Source organism: Rhinatrema bivittatum, chromosome 6 (assembly GCF_901001135.1).
Source record: "Rhinatrema bivittatum chromosome 6, aRhiBiv1.1, whole genome shotgun sequence".
In the NCBI taxonomy this organism is placed as follows: domain Eukaryota; kingdom Metazoa; phylum Chordata; class Amphibia; order Gymnophiona; family Rhinatrematidae; genus Rhinatrema; species Rhinatrema bivittatum.
In genome coordinates, this window is record NC_042620.1 from 30,213,328 (window position 1) to 30,230,170 (window position 16,843).

Below are 16,843 nucleotides of genomic sequence, written 5' to 3' on the forward strand. Positions count from 1 at the left end.
GTGTGGAATGCCGGGACACTTTGGAAGATTGATTCGATTAATCTTTTGTGATTCGTGTTGAGGAATCTGATACAGAACAAGGATGTGTCAATCCATCAACTGTATACGGATTGTGCTGTATATTCTTGCACTGTGCATCGTGGGGTCATGCATCAGAGGACCAGATGCACCATGTGACCAGATAGTAGGATCCTCAAGGTGCATCAATGAAGCTGTGGGCCATGCATACTGCAGGCTTCAGTGCGCTGAGTGTCAAGTGAACTGGTGCGTCACTGAGGCATGCACAGAGTACATCAGTGGGATATGCATGGGACAGTCAATGTTTTTGTGTGAGATATACCCATATCTTTTCAAATTGATGTTTCAAGTGTTTAACACACATTTTTATTACAACTTACAAAAATATAAAAAACTTGATTATTGCAGTAAATATCACTCACCAAAAAAATGTTAATCATACACATGCATCCATCACAATCGTACACAATTCAAGGACAATACATAAATGCTTATAACAAAAATACAGTATAAATATCACAGTTTATTTATTAAGTATATATAACAATTTAAGTAAATATAATGTATTTATTTTCCCTTGTAACTTTTTTTTTTTTTTTTTTTAACATCAGAGGCAGGATAATTTTACCTAAAACCTCTCTGCAAAGACGTCACAGCTTTTGGGAGTTTCTTCAGTCTCTTCCTGGTCCAAAATCCCTTCCAGACTGCTTGAATTAAGCACGCTGCATGATGAAGCCTCTAAAAGCAACAGTAAGAAATGAAAAAATGTAAGTATTAATGATACACAAGAATCAAACCTTTTCTGATGAAAAGAAAGTTGGAGAACTAAGAGGTCATGATATTAAACTCCAAAGGGGTAGGCTCTGGAACAATGCCAGGAAATATTGCTTCACGGAATAGGTGGTGGATGCATGGAATACCCTCACCTAAGAGGTGGTGAAGATAAGAATGGTAATGGAATTCAAAAGGGCATGGGATAAACACAGAGGATCCCTAGTAACATTTCTGCAGACAGTTACTATTCTTAACAGAAGGCATGGGAGTACTCCACATGGAAAAGAAAATTAGGTTCTTACCTTTGATAATTTTCGTTCCTGTAGTACCACGGATCAGTCCAGACTCCTGGGTTTGGCCCCCCCCTCTAGCAGATGGAGACAGAAGTTTACAAACAAAAACTCCGCCTATATCTAGGCTGGTGCCACCTACAGTCCGGCAGTATTACTTAATGTCAGAGCAGGAAAATCACAAATCAAACTGGCTAACGAACCTTCTAACCAGGACCAACAACACCAGTCCAACAGAATCCTCATTACCGGTTCTCAACGCCCAACTGGGAAAACGAACCCAAGATACCGATAACAGACAGAAAAGGAGCAAAATATCAGACAGACAGCAGCACGTACACTATGGCCTCTCCCGATAGTAGCACTTATCCGGGTGGGACTCTGGACTGATCCGTGGTACTACAGGAACGAAAATTATCAAAGGTAAGAACCTAATTTTCTTTTCCCTGTATGTACCCGGATCAGTCCAGACTCCTGGGATGTACCCAAGCACACTTCACCTGGGATGGGATCCGGAGAGGCCCATTCTAAGCACACCTTCTCCAAATCCTCCCGCACCGGGAGCCTTGACATCCAAACGGTAGTGCCGGGAAAAAGTATGCAAAGATTTCCACGTGGCCGCCCTGCAAATCTCTTTCACAAAGATATGTTGACATTCCGCCCAAGAAGTGGCCTGAGAGCGAGTAGAATGGGCAAGCAGCCCCAAGGGCAGGGACCAACCCTGCAACATATACGCCGAATTGATGGCCTCTTTCAACCATCATGCAATGGTAGTCTTGGACGCCGCATTGCCCCTTCGAGGACCGCTCCAGAGCATGAACAGATGATCGGAAACCCGAAATGCATTAGTTACCTCCAGATAACGTAACAGGACGCGCCGCACATCCAATTTACGGAGGTCCTTAGCCAAAGGATCCGAATCATCAAGTTGCAAGAACGACGGTAACTCAACCGACTGGTTGACATGGAAAGAAGAAACCACCTTGGGTAAGAAAGATGGAACCTTACTCAAGGATACCCCTGACTCCGATATCCTCAAAATGGGCTCCCTGCACGACAAAGCTTGAAGCTCGGAAATCCGACGCGCCGAAACAATGGCCACTAAGAACACTACCTTTAGTGTCAAATCCTTCAAGGTGGTTTTGCGAATAGGCTCGAACGGAGTGCCACACAAGGCCCGAAGAACAAGATTCAAATTCCAGGATGGACAAGGCCAACGAATCGGAGGCCGCAGATGTTTCGCTCCTCGCAGGAAACGCGCTACATCAGGATGAGCCGCCACTGGTTTCCCCTGAATCAAACCACGTAAGGAACCCAGCGCAGCCACCTGAACCCTCAAGGAACTACATGAAAGACCCTTAGACAAACCGTCCTGCAAGAACAGAAGGATATCTGGCACGGTCGCTCACGTAGGAACCACGTCCTGGTCCAGACACCACGATTCAAACAACTTCCAGACCCCAACATAAGATAAGGAAGTAGACGTCTTCCGGAGCGTAATAGAGTAGTGACCACCGGTTCCGCGTAGCCCTTAGATCTCAGCCTTTGCCTCTCAAAAGCAAGGCCGCTAGACAAAAGCGATTGACCTGGTCGAAACACACGGGTCCTTGGTGCAGAAGGTCCGGAACATACGGGAAATGGAGAGGCTCCTCTACCGCCAGGTTCAGGAGGTCTGCGAACCACGGGCACCGTGGCCACTTGGGCGCCACCAGAACAATGACTGTCGAGTGTGCCTCGATCCGCCGCAACACCTTTCCTTTGAGTGGCCACGGAGGAAACACAGAGTAGTACGTCCGTCGGCCATGGAAGAGCCAGAGCATCTACTCCCTCTGCTGCAGTCTCCTGCCTTCGAGCAAAAAACCGAGGCGCTTTCGCATTGCGGAAGGTTGCCATCAAATCGATCGCAGGTGTGCCCCAGCGAGCACAAATGAGCCGGAAGGCATCCTCTGCTAGCTCCCACTCTCCTGGATCCAGCCAATTTCAGCTCAAGAAATCGGCCTGAACATTGTCTACCCCGGCTATGTGGGAGGCTGCGAGACAACTGAGATGACGCTCCGCCCAGGCGAACATGAGACGAGCTTCGGACGCTACAGCCTGACTCTTGGTTCCCCCTTGTCGGTTGATGTACCATGGTTGATGTACCATGTACCATGGTTGATGTACCATGGATGTACCATGGTTCCCCCTTGTCGGTTGATGTACCATGGTCGCGTTGTCTGACAACACTCTGACTGCCCTGCCGCGAATGAATGGTAGGAACTCCAGAAGAGCCAGCCGAACCGCTCTGGTTTCCAGACGATTTATGGACCATGACGCTTCCTGAGGCGACCACTGCCCTTGTATTGAATGCCGTAAGCACACCGCTCCCCAGCCGAGAAGACTGGCATCCGTGGTAATGACCGTCCAAGACGGGATCTCTAAAGGAACCCCGCGACTCAAGTTGGCCGGACACAACCACCAATCCAAGCTGTCCCTGGCTGCCAAGAGTCCATCGGGAGAGCAATGCTGACTGTAAGGGCCGCATATGAGCGAACGCCCAAGGTACTAATTCCAGTGTTGACGTCATGGACCCCAACACCTGCAAATAGTCCCAGACAATGGGCACCTGCTTGGATAACAATCTGCGAACGCGCGCTTGCAATGTTAACATTCGGTGTTGTGTAAGAGAAACCATTCCCTGACGCGTGTCAAACAACGCTCCCAAAAACTCCAGGGACTGCGACGGCGTCAACTGACTCTTGGAGACATTGACTATCCAACCGAGCTTGTCCAACAATTGGAGAACCCGCTGGATCGCTGCTCGGCAGAGCGTCTCCGACTTGGCATGGATTAGCCAATCGTCCAAATACGGGTGCACCAACAGACCTTCCCCTCCGGAGGTGCGCTGCCACTACCACCAGCGTTCGAGGCGCTGTGGCCAGATCGAACGGAGCGCCTGGAATTGAAAATGCTGCCCCAGCACTGCAAACCGAAGGAACTGTTGATGCTCTGCCCGAATGCCGATGTGGAGATACGCCTCCGTGAGGTCCAGGGAGGCCAGAAACTCCCCCGGACGTACGGACGCGATCACAGACCGTAAAGTTTCCATTCGAAACAGAGGAACCCGCAGACATTTGTTGACCCCCTTCAGGTCCAGGATGGGCCGAAACGTTCCTTCCTTCTTTGGTACTATGAAGTAAATGGAATACCAGCCCCTGCGAAGTTCGTTGACTGAAACGGGAACGATCGCGCCGAGCTCCCTGAGACGATCTAGTGTGGCCCGTATCGCCCGTCGCTTTGCTGAGAACCTGCAAGGGGATACCAGAAAAAACGGAAACGGCCAGTGTAAAAAATCTAACTCTTAACCGTGTCTTATCACATCTAGGACCCACTGGTCCGATGTGATCCTGGTCCATTCCTCGTAAAAACGGCCGAGACGCCCCCCAATTCTGGGAATGGAGGAATGGACCGGCCGCCCATCATTGTGCAGGTTTCCCCCCCCTGCACAGGCTGACCAGCGCCCGAACGACCGAAACGGCGCCCGCGAAAGGACTGCTAATAAGATTGTTGATGCTGTGCATGTGACGAAAAGAAGAAACGGATCCCCGGGAGCCTCGAGGCTGGCGACTAACACGAAAACGCGACCTGGAAGGGCCAGCCCCCCGAGACCGCGGCCTGTCCTCTGGTAAACGGTGAACCTTATTCTCCCCCAGGGATTCAATCAAATCTTCCAATTCTTTACCAAACAACAGTCTCCCCTTGAAGGGCAAGGAACCTAGCCGTGCTTTAGAAGTCACGTCCGCCGACCAATGTCGTAACCACAACAGCCTCCGCACAGCCACTGCCGAAACCATCGTCCTGGCCGAAGTGCGAAGAAGATCATAGAAGGCATCCGCACTATAAGCGATCACCGCCGCCAAGCGACTCGCTTGGCGTGCTTCTTCTGGCGACAGAGACTCATTGGCCAAGAGCTGCTATGCCCAGCGGAGACCTGCCCGAAGGGAAAAATTACTACAAAATCGCCACACGAATTCCCAATGCGGAGACTTCGAAGATGTTTTTCAGCTGCACCTCCAGCTTCCTGTCTTGTAAATCCTTAAGAGCAGTACCTCCGGTGACCAGAATGGTGGTTTTCTTTGTGACCGCCGCTACTGCAGAGTCTATCTTCAGCATGCACAGCATGTCCAGGGCGTCCTCCAGTAAGGGATAGAGTTTATCCATCGCCTTCGCCACCTTCAGCCCCAAATCCGGAGTGTCCCATTCCTTAAACAGCAAATCCGAGGCAGAAAAATGCAAAGGGAAGGCTGAAGGAGGCCCCCGGAGACCCAAAACGACCAGGTCCGTTACTCCGAGCCGGGACTCCTCCTGCGGCACCTGAATCCCTAATTCCCCCAGAATTTCCAGGATAATTGGTCCCAGCTCCTCCTTCCGAAACAAACGGATCACCTTCGGGTCATCCCCCTAGGTAGCATGGGCCCCTCGGGAACCCGAGGCCCCTTGGTCTCCATCCCCATCAACCCCCCCTCGGGGGCTGGGACGGAAGCTCTGTATCCCCGGACGGGTCCTCCGGCTCATCCGTGTCCGTGGCCGATTCCAGCTCCCCCCTGGGAACCGAGGACCGGAGTGGTCGAGCCCTACTCTGGCCCTCCGACCCTGGACCTGGCTTGGACCTTTTCTCCGCCTGACGCCCCGAATCCGGAGTGGACGTCTCCCATGCCCTCTTCTTGGCCTGTCTACGGGCCTTGAAGGCCTTATGCATAAGCAGAACAAACGCGGACCCAAAGGACGAGTCCGAGTCAGAGGCCTCTTCTTCCTCCCCCTCAGAAGGATATGGCGAGAAAGCCCCCATGGCAGAAGCGCGACTGTTCCCCTTGGGACCCCCCTGCTGCGGGGATAACCTCGGCGGAGGGTCGTCCTCCCCCTCACACGCCGGCAACGCGCCTTCCGCGGCTTCCCTCTGACCTAAAATGGCCGCCGTTCCCACCGAAAACGCCGGCGAAGAAAACAAAATGGCGCCCGGACCTGGCGTCCCCGAAGCCAGCCCCGCACTAATCGCCGGCCTGCCAACCTCGGGACCGGCGCGTACCTGCCTGCTGCCCCGGGACCCTGCCGGCGTCGCGGACCCCCCCTCCCCGCCGGGAACGCATGACGAACACAGGCTGTCCCTTGACAGCCGCATGGCCCCGGACCCGCAGGCCTGACATGCAGCTCTCCGCGGCTTTGCGGCCCCGACGAGGAAAAAAGGGTAGGCACAGTACAAAAAAGAAAAGATCTCCCCGGTGACGGCGGTCCTCTACCTCCCCCCTCACAGGAACAGGACAGGAGAGATGAGGCACAGACAAAAGAAGAAAAACAGACAGCACTTTTTTTTTTTTTTTTTTAACACACAGACACAGTTATCGGTAAATCAGGTCCGGGTCCAGCTGGGGGGAGGGAACCGGGCACCCCGATGTCACCCCCAGCCCTGATAGATGCTGACAGTGGAGCTCCCCCTCATAACAGAAGCCTCAACCAGAGGGGATGGTCCCCTCAGGACCTCACTACCCTCTGGGAGGCAGGCTCGGTGACCAGCAGGCAAGCCTCTGCGGTCCGAACCCCAATCCGTTGGCTTCCTACTCTCAAACTGCTTTGTCTTCCTTTTTTTTTTTTTTTTTTTTTTTACACACTAACTACCACCTAAATCTAGGCCTCAGCACAGACTGTAGGTTTGGCACCCTCTCCACCTGCTAGGAGACAGAAGAATACTGCCTGACTGTAGGTGGCACCAGCCTAGATATAGGCGGAGTTTTTGTTTGTAAACTTGTCTCCATCTGCTAGAGAGGGGGGCCAAACCCAGGAGTCTGGACTGATCCGGGTACGTACAGGGAACTGTAATTATTATCCTAAATAACTTGTATCTTTTTCTGCCCTTATTTACCATGTTACTATGATTTTCAAAATAAAATATACGTCAATATCTGAAACCTGTTTAAAAAAGCTGCAGCCTAGGAGATCACATAACAGATCTGTGTGCCCTTCCCACTGTTCTTGTAAAATATTTTGATTTTGTGGTCTGTGCTGGACAAAAAAATTTTGTTTTCAATCTGTGAACAGCTTATGGACAATTCTGATCAAACCAGGTCCTTAAATGTCGAGTAAATTGCAAAAGAAAAACTACTGGTAAGCTGGCAGAATCCAATAAGGTAGATGGGTTTGCTGAGCTCTCCCTACAGCCTTTTCCACCGCCGAATTATTATATTGAGGACAGGAACCATAACTGACAAGATGTCTCACAGACATATTTATTTATTTATACCTTTTTTATACCGAAGTTCAATTAACAGAGTTAATTATCAATCCGGTTTACATTACAACCAAACATTGACAGTAACAAAAGTTGTCTTACATAGAACAAGGGAGGAGATAACTTGGGCACAACATAAGCAAATTGGTTTATCAGGGAACTGGGCACAACATAAGCAACATAAGCATGGTTTATCAGGGAACTGGGCGCAACATAAGCAAATTGGTTTATCAGGGAACTTAAAACAAATTGGTAAGTCATGGAGAGGACGGGAAGGCCTGAAGGGGGGGGTGAGGAAGGAAAGGGGTTATTACAAATTAACGAGGAGTAGGAGTAAAATTAACAAGCTGAGGCGAAGAGGGAGATGAGTTTAGGATCCTAAGCTTGGGATGAAAAGATCCATGATGAAGGAGTTCGGCGAGAGGTTATGGGAAAGCTTGTCCCGGCTCCTTAAATAAATAAATAAATAAAATGCATTGGAGATTAAATTTCAGCAAATCTCCAATAAGACAAACAATTATTATAACTTTGGCCGAGATTAAAATATAAACCGATGAGAATCAACGGCGCAGAACAGAAATTGAATTGGAAGCTCAACTATTATCTACTGTGCTGTCAAAGTTGAGTTCATAAGTGCAGCTGCAAGAAACAAAAACTGATGATTTAGAGAATTGCTCCTGCTGGATCAATCTAAGGTTTGTGAGGTTTGCAAATACTGTGCCAGATGGTAATCGTATCTTGATATTTCAGGACTATTCTAATGTTGTGCCTTTGGAAAGGAAAGAATTCTCCTATTTGTTCAGCGCTGTTTAAGAAAAATATAAAATTTTCTTTGCAATTCCTGGCCAACTGCAGATTATACACAATGGGAAAATCAAAACAATAGATGAAGCTCAGGTGGCCAAGGCCTTTTTGGACTCGCTCCAGAGTGGCTGATAGAGTGTTCGTGAAATGTCAAGTACTTGAGAAAACACGGGGATTTTTTTGGTGACTTCTCTGGACAAAATAGTGTATGAGCCAATGCCTTATGTTTTGGGCAAAACTATTAAAAAGTTTGTCCTTAATGTTTCAATATGTGGAGCTCATGGGACTGAAATTTCTCTGCAGTTTTTTTATGGAAATTCTCAATTTTTTTTTTTCACCTGGTCTATTTTTTCTCCTTTATTTTTAGTCTTGAACCTCCACATGAACTTGATACTATTGGCTTTTAGATATGAATTTTTATTAAACATTTTCCAGGCTGGGATGTCTGGGAGGGGCACTTGAATGCTCCTTTTGGGGCATTCAAGTGCCTATGTATGGGCTGGTTTAAATGAGGGGAATTTATTTGGTCAGGGATGGTTTATAAGAACAGTAATATTTTAGGGAGGGAAGATGATGATGTACCCTGTTTCTTTGGTGTAGGTGGGTTATGGGTTTGTTTTAAAGAGGGGAATTATGCCCTCAAACAGATTTGGAAAAGTTGATGAGTGCAATTTCATTTTGATATATGTAAGTTATTATGCAGTGTTTTGATGCTGCATGGAATTCATTATCTTTTTCAGGGCTGGGTGGCTGCCAACATTTGTACTTTTAATGGGACATACAGTTAGGAGTTTAAAACTATTGATATGTTTTGATAATGGTTGAAAATATGCACTGTGTTTCCTGGAATATATCAGGTTTAGGCTTCATATTAAATGGAAAAAAGTACATCAAGTTTTGCAGAGCCATAAATCACCAATTGCTTTTATTCACGAAACACACTTGACTGAAGTTGAACAAATGAAATTAGCTAGAGAATGGGTAGGACAACCTTTTTTTTCATCTGTAAATAACTGAAAAAGCTGGGTTAGCTATTTTATTTCATAATCTAACATATGTCTTTAAAATGTACTTTGTCAATCTTAATATGACATTTTTTTTCAATAAGCAGGCTGAATTAGCCATTACATGTGGGTGATTTCATCCGGCAGCACCTAATGGACTCGTCTCTGCAAGACAGTAGAGTTTTAATCTATCAGAACAGGAATTACTTACACAATTAAAATCACCTGCCATTACCAATGGACCTCTCTAGTTTGCTAACAAAATATTTATTATGCCTGTAAAAAAATTAATGATAATAATCATTAGGGGCATAGACATTACAAAAAGCAATTTCTTTACCAGTTTACCAGCAATATGAGATATTTACTTTCTGAATCCTTTAAGAGCTTTTTTTAGCCACAAACTGTAAATATGCCACAAACATGAGCCTTATATAGCTCACTTATAGCTAGATTTATCAAAATGCGATAATTTTCGCCTGCGATAAGAAAAAGAGGCATGGCTATGATAATTTTAGTTACTGCATCGCATGCTGTAATAGCGCTTCGCATAGGTACTTTATCACAACTGTATTAAAGTTATCATACCCCGCAAGTTGCAAAGTGCCCAAACAGGCATTTCTCACTTTTGGGCTGGGGAGAGAGAAAGAGAGAGCGAGAGAGATTCTTTAAGGCTCTCATAGTAATCAACTCTTTATACCATTATAGGAGGGCCAGCTAGTAGCTTGATAGTACTCTGAGAGAGAATCCATCTAGCTAGAGTGAGAGAACATTGTACAAATCTCATCTTTGTGGTACTTTCCTCACTCCAAATCTTCACTGAAGGGTATTGTTCGAATGTCTTACTGTGCATGTAAAAGTGGCCCCAAAACCCTAGACCAGCCCCAAAACTTCACCTCGAGTTACTAGTTGACCCTCCTAGAGTGGTATAAAGAGTTGACTACTATGTGTGCCACCTCAGAGGCTCTCTCTCTATATATACTCCACTCCTTTCTCCCTCTCTCCCTTCTCTCCCTCTCCCTGCCTAAAAATGCCCAAAACGGAATTTGCGATATTTAATCACAAATTCCACTTCAGGCACATCGCACAGCTTAATGCCAAGAAAAAAGGTGTAGTTATTTCCGGTGTTAAAAACGTGAGAAAATGCCCAAACCCCTCCCCAATCCTGCTCCTTTGAATACATTAAAAAAATTTGCATTCACGCCACGTTGCAATAAATATCGCATCCTTATGGCATTATTGTGGGCATTAGGGCCCTAATGCCCGCAATAACGCCATAACGCATTTTGATAAATGACCCTGTTCGTTTCAAATGACAAATGTATTAAAATGTTGCTCTCACAGTGCATCTTATCCACATAATGTTTTTGGAGTTGCTACCACATTAAAGCATTCTGGACAGAGCTGCATGGCTACTTTGGGAAGATTCTTTTTTGTATACTACCTGTATTGCTGAGGTTGTGTCTGACAGTCCTGGGCTATCAAAAAGGAAGCCTTTTTGAGGAAAGCATTTTGATACACCCCCCCCCCCCCAAAAAAAGATGATTTTGTCTTGGTGAACTGTGTATGAGACACTCTCTGTTACTCAAGGGAAGAACAGTCCATAGATTGCTGATTTTTGAGCACCTAACATAGTTTAACTTAATATATCCTATTGTAACAGTTTTACAGTTTCACCTGAGTTCAGAGCCCTGATCCCCTGCAGCCAATAGATGCCCAGCCTCAACTTGCTTCTTTGTTTAAAAAAAACAAAACAAAACTTTACCACTCAGAGAGAAAATAAAAAAATACTTCCCTGAATCTGCAGAGATGATTGCTGGATCCACAGGGTTCTCGGGCTTAGGGGAGAAGGAGGGAACTGGACCACCAGATATCCTAACTCTAATATTGTCCGGGTATGAGCCTAAACCAAGGGTCACCAACCTCCTGCTTGCCTGCCTCAACCAGGGGGGATGGCTCCATCAGGTACCTAAGAACCCCCTGGGAGGACTGCCTTTGTTTTTTGTTTAATACTCCAGACTTCAGGTTTTCATCTCTACCATCTGCTGGAGACAGAGAAATACTGAGGTATTGCAGGTGGTACACTAGGTTAAATAGCAGTGTCAGTAAAGCTTTTCTTCTCTGTCTCCATCTGCTGGCAGGGAGGCAATAGCCGCGCATATCTTATAAAATCCGAAATCGGAGCGGCCTCGGAGGGAAGGTTCCTTCCACCTCCCCTCACCTTCCCCTCCCTAACCCACCCTCCCGGCCCCATATAAACCCCCCCCACCTTTGTCGGCAGATTTAGGCCTGCCAGAGGCAGGCCTAAATCTGCGCGCGCCAGCAGACTGCTGGCGCGCCATCACCCGACCTGGGGGCTGGTCCGGAGGCCTTGACCACACCCCCAGGCAGGCACCACGCCCCCGACACACCTCCCGCCCCGCCCCAAAATTCACGCCGCCCGCCCGACATGCCCCCGACACGCCCCCTTTGCAAAGCCCCGGGACTTATACGCGTCCCGGGGCTTGCATGCGCCACCGAGCCTATGCAAAATAGGCTCAGCACGCGCAAGGGGCTTTTTTAAGGGTTACGCGCATAACTTATGCGCGTAACCCTTTTCAAAATCCGGCCCTATATGGAGTGTGGAGAATTGCACAGTCTTATAAGAACATATTGAAGAATATCATGAGTGTGAATATTACCATTGTTTTTATGATGTGGTTATAAAATAAATATAAGTAAAAGGGAAAAACTGAACAGTTGCAATAGGATAAGTTGATGATATTGTACAAAAATCATGTATTTCCTAAGATGTTGATTGTGGATATTATTGTGAATACAAAGGTGAAAAGGATCTAAGTAAAAGAGATAGCTGAATTAATGATATTGTAATATGAAATGTGAAAATTGTGCTCCTTCTACTATATTAATATGGAAAATAAAGGTAAAAAAAAGTTTACTGATGTTCTACCAGGGGCTAAAAAATGGTAGAGCTCAATGTGACTATCATTTTGAGGAATCTGTTTTTAGTTTTTAGTGGGGGAAAATTGTTTTAGCTATAATTTTTTGAGTGCCATAAATGTAATGTGGGGGGCGAATTGTTTGTGTTATTTTTGGAAAAAGTTGTTTTTGTAAAAAAGTAAATACAAATAAAAAAAACCCCAAAAACAAAAACAACTCTTCTGTCATGAAAAAAGTACTATCCCTATTAGTTATCTGTATGTTAAAATATTCCATACCTGCATTTCTACTTGTCGGTAGGATCCAGAGCATAACAAGTCCAGAAGTCGACCTAGTTCTCTGCCAAAGCCTTTTCCAGTCCATTGCTTGCTTAACAGAGCTCTTAGTCCTGAATAGAAAGAAAAACAGATTAATCTTTAAAAAATATTATTTGCTATGCCTACAGCTAGTTTACTGAATTAATTTCATTCAAGCTTATGGATACATAAATTAACAGCAGTTGCATACTAAATTTTGCTGCTCTGCAAAACGTAATAGTTGCAGGATTAAGACTGTGGCAGAATATTTTAAAATATTGGCTCTACTTTTGCTATAAAAAGAAAATTATACAAAAGAGTACATGAAAAGTAAACAGAAATCCTTAGCCAACACCAAGTAAAAGTATTGTTTTATTTTTGAGCAGGATTCCAGGCATCTGCTGTGATGTAACAACATTTCACATGTGATTGAATGCATTCAGGTATTTGATTGGTTCCTAAAGTGTGCGATGTCAAAATCTAGGAATATGATATATGTGATATTATGGGGACATCCTTGGCAATTTGGAACTAACTGTGACCCGTTTTAAATATAATTTGTGATAAGCCCGCTTCAAAAGAAGCAAATATTTATTTATTTTACTTATAGTCCACTTTTCAGACATTTCAAAGCAGATTACAAATCAGGTATTTCCTTTTCCCCAGAGGGCTCACAATCTGAGTTTGTACCTGAGGCCATTGACGGTGAAATGACTTGCCCAAGGTCACAAGTAGCGGACGTAGGATTTGAACCCTGGCTTCCCTGGTTCCTAGCCTCCACACCACAGAAGTAGAAATTCCACAGCAACAGGCTGGACATTTCTGCTTATGGAAAATGTGTGTATCCATGGCACTCCATCCTGTTGTGGAGGAGTGGTCTAGTGCTTAGAGCAGCAGGCTGGGAAGCCAGGGTTCAAAATCCACCTGTCACTCCTTGGGCAAGTCACTTCAGCCCTCCATTGCTTCAGGTACAAACTCGGATTGTGAGCTCTCTGGGGACAGGGAAATACCTGATTGTACTACGCTCTGCAGTGGCTGAAAGGTGGAATGCACGTACAATAAATAAATCTTTGTTTGTGAACTTTGGGAAAGGTCCAGAGCTTGGGAGAAGCTTCTTTTAACAGGCAATATGATCTCATCAGTGCAATTCTATTACATTTTTATCTTTGTAGACCATCAATGAGGAAACAACTCTTCTCCCCAACTGATTAAATTGGCTTCTCAATGGGGGTAGACTTGGGAATTTTATTGGAGGAGTCTGATATTTGCTCTGCTTTCATAACCCTATTGATATCTCTCATCAGCAAATTTGAGAGAAATACAATTTAAAGTATTATATCGCATATATTTAACACCAGTGTTGGGGGCTAAAATGCAGCTTTGGCCCTCTGACTTATGTCTAAAACGTAATTATCACTGTGGTACACTATGTCATATGTTCAAGCTTTTTGGGAGCCAAATCTTTTCTTTCTTAGAAGGGCTGCTGGTTAGCCCTACTGATTGGAATGGCAAATTGCTGTATTTGATAGATTAGCTGTACTTCCTGCAGTGGGGAAAAGCTCTCTCTCACACTGACAAAGAAGGTTATTCTATCTTCTTGGCATAATGATGAGTTGCCTGCATTTACACACTGGAAAACTGAAATGGCTTGTTACGCTTCAGTTGAATCTTTGCGTCAGAAAGACATTCAGGGCAATAAATTCATGTTGTCACAGAGAGGATATTTTTGTTTGTGGAATAAGGGTAAAAGTACCATGTAAGTAGATGACTTTGTGTAATCATTCCTTTGTTTTTAAATATCTCTGAGTGATTGGGGGAGTGAAGGAGTCCATCAAAATGTGAAAATAGAAGTGATATTGTGTTGCACATGTCAATGGGCTACTACACTGCTATATCATTTGTTCAACTGTTATTGTGATATTTTTGTCTTGTTATTCACTTCAATAATGAGAAATTACTACTTATCTGATCATTTCCTTTTCTTTAGACCAGACAGATGAATTCAGAATCAGTGGATTATGCACCTCTACCAGCAAATTGAAACTGAGCAAAGCTGACATCTCAGTATATATACTCCAGTAGTGACATCAACCTGCCAGTAATCTCTTCAAAAGCCAACTGTGGTCAGGCTAGGAAAAACTTGATTAATAACCGATAACCATTTCAGTACTCAGCCAACAGAAAACACTGAGCTCAGACAAAGAATGTATTAACAATAGTCTAGGGACTGGACTAACACTTACCAGTAACCCCTGGAACGCGTAGTCACGCAGGAGGACCATAGCCAAGGGCAAGAAGCTGAATTCATCTGCCTGGTCTAATGAAAAGGAAATGATCAGGTAAGTAGTAATTTCTCATTTCATAGTGCCCAGATGAATTCAGAACCAGTGGGATGTACCCAAGCTATTCCCGAATAGGGTAGGAGGCTGCCCGCGATCCTGTCAAAACCACATTTGCAAAGGTTGCATCCTCCTAGGTCTGCACATCCACACGATAATACCTGGAAAAGGTGTGTAAGGAGGACCATGTTGCAGCTTGGCAAATGTCGATGGGAGACAACAATCTAACTTCTGCCCATGACACTGCCTGAGCCCTACTGTAATGAGCCCTAACAGCTTTTGAGTATCCACATACATGGCCATGACTATCTCATTAATCCAGTGAGCTATTGCAGCCTGCAAAGTTAGCCCGCCCTGTTTACCTCCACTGTGGAGGACAAACAGGCGAGCCGTCTTCCAGAAAGGTTTAGAAACCTCCAGACATCTCACGATATGTCTCTTGACATCCAAGGGTCACAAAGTGCGATATTCTTCTGCATCTCTTTCCCTATCCAGAGACGGCAGGGAAATGGATTGATTCAAGTGAAAATCTGAGCCCACTTTTGGGAAAAAGGAAGGAACAGTATGCAACTGAATTGCCCCTGGAGTCACTTGGAGAAATGGCTCCCGTCAAGACAAGGCCTGCAGCTTGTATATTTTACATACCAAACAAATCGCCACAAGAAACACAGTTTTCAAGGTCAGTAACTGCAAGGAGAAGTTATGCATTGGTTGAAACGTAGGGCCCGCTAAGAAATCCAAAACTAGAGTAAGACTCCACAAGGGTACCGGTAACTGCAAGGGAGAACGAATATGTTTTACTCCTTTCAAAAAACAGGCCACATCTGGAAGAGTGGATAACAATCCACCATTCATCTGACCCCTGAAACAGGCAAGAGCTGCTATCTGCACTTTTAAGGGCCAACCCTTTATTCAATCCATCCTGCAAAAATTCCAAAATGAGTGGGATCTTAAAGAATGAGGAAAAACACCTTGATCTTCACACCAAGCCTCAAACACATGCCAAACCTGCACATAAGCTAAGGAAGTGGAGAACTTTCTCGCTCTTAGCAAGATGGCAATCACTGCAGTAGAATATCCACATTTCACAAGCAAGCCCTCTCAAAGACCATTCCATAAGAAAAAATAGTCAGATCTTCGTGCAGAATAGGCCCCTGCCGGCAAGAAACTGGAGGGAGGGGGGGGGGGGAAGTCTACCAGGAACCTTTGCAGATCCGCATATCATGGTCTCTTGGGCCAATCTGGTGCCACCAGAAGCACTATCCCTCTGTGACTCTCAACCCTCCGAACCATTCTGCCCAACATGGGCCACGGGGGAAAGGCATACAGCAGATTGTCCTCTGGCGATTCCTGCATGACAGCATTGCTATCCAATGACTTCAGATCTCTTCTACGACTGAAGAATCGAGGAACCTTCACAATGTGAGAAGTCATCAGCAGGTCTAGAAATGGAAGGCCAGAGCAATCCACTATCAGCTGAAATGCCTTATCTGATAATACCCATTTCTCCTGGGTTCAGACTCTACCTGCTGAGAAAGTCTGCTTTTACAGTCTTTTCCTGCAATGTGCGAGGCTGATATCTTTTGAAGAAGCACTTCTGCCCATTCCATAAGTTGGTCTATTTCCTGTGATACTTGCTGGCTCTTGGTTCCTCCCTGCCAACTGATGTAAGCCACTGTCATTGCACTGCCTGACATTATCTGGACCGCTCGGCCCTGCAACCTGTCACTAGTCTGCAAACGTACCAACTGGACCACCTGGGCTTCCAGCTGATTGTTGTTCCAGAGAAACTCTTCTGCACTCCAGCGCCCTTGTGCTGTCAGTTCCTGACAGTGAGCTCCCCAACCCTGGAGGTTTGCATCTATCATGAGTATTAGCCAATCCAGAGATTTTAGGGAAACCCTCTTTCTTAGTTGATCTGCTTGTAACCACCACTGTAGATGAGAGCAGACCTCCATCAGCAGGTAGAGCCAAATCAAGTAGTCCTGAGACTAAGGACTCCACCGAAACAGCAGGGAGTGCAGAAGAGAACACATATGTGCCCTCACCCATGCACCACTTCCAGGGTCGCTGCCATCAATCCGAGCAGCTGTTCATAGGATTAGACTGTCAAGCG

General features: G+C 45.7%; 1 protein-coding gene across 2 annotated transcripts in view; it reads right to left on the reverse strand.

Annotated features, from left to right (window-relative positions):
- Positions 1–16,843, reverse strand: part of IQCB1 (IQ motif containing B1) — a 113,708-nt gene that overhangs the window by 37,172 nt on the left and 59,693 nt on the right. For both annotated transcript variants that reach the window (XM_029605207.1, XM_029605206.1), the window contains 2 exons: positions 12,371–12,480; positions 647–756 (listed from right to left, as the gene is read on the reverse strand). In XM_029605207.1, the coding sequence (XP_029461067.1) occupies positions 647–756; positions 12,371–12,480 (220 nt within the window). The remainder of the gene's footprint in view (positions 1–646; positions 757–12,370; positions 12,481–16,843) is intronic.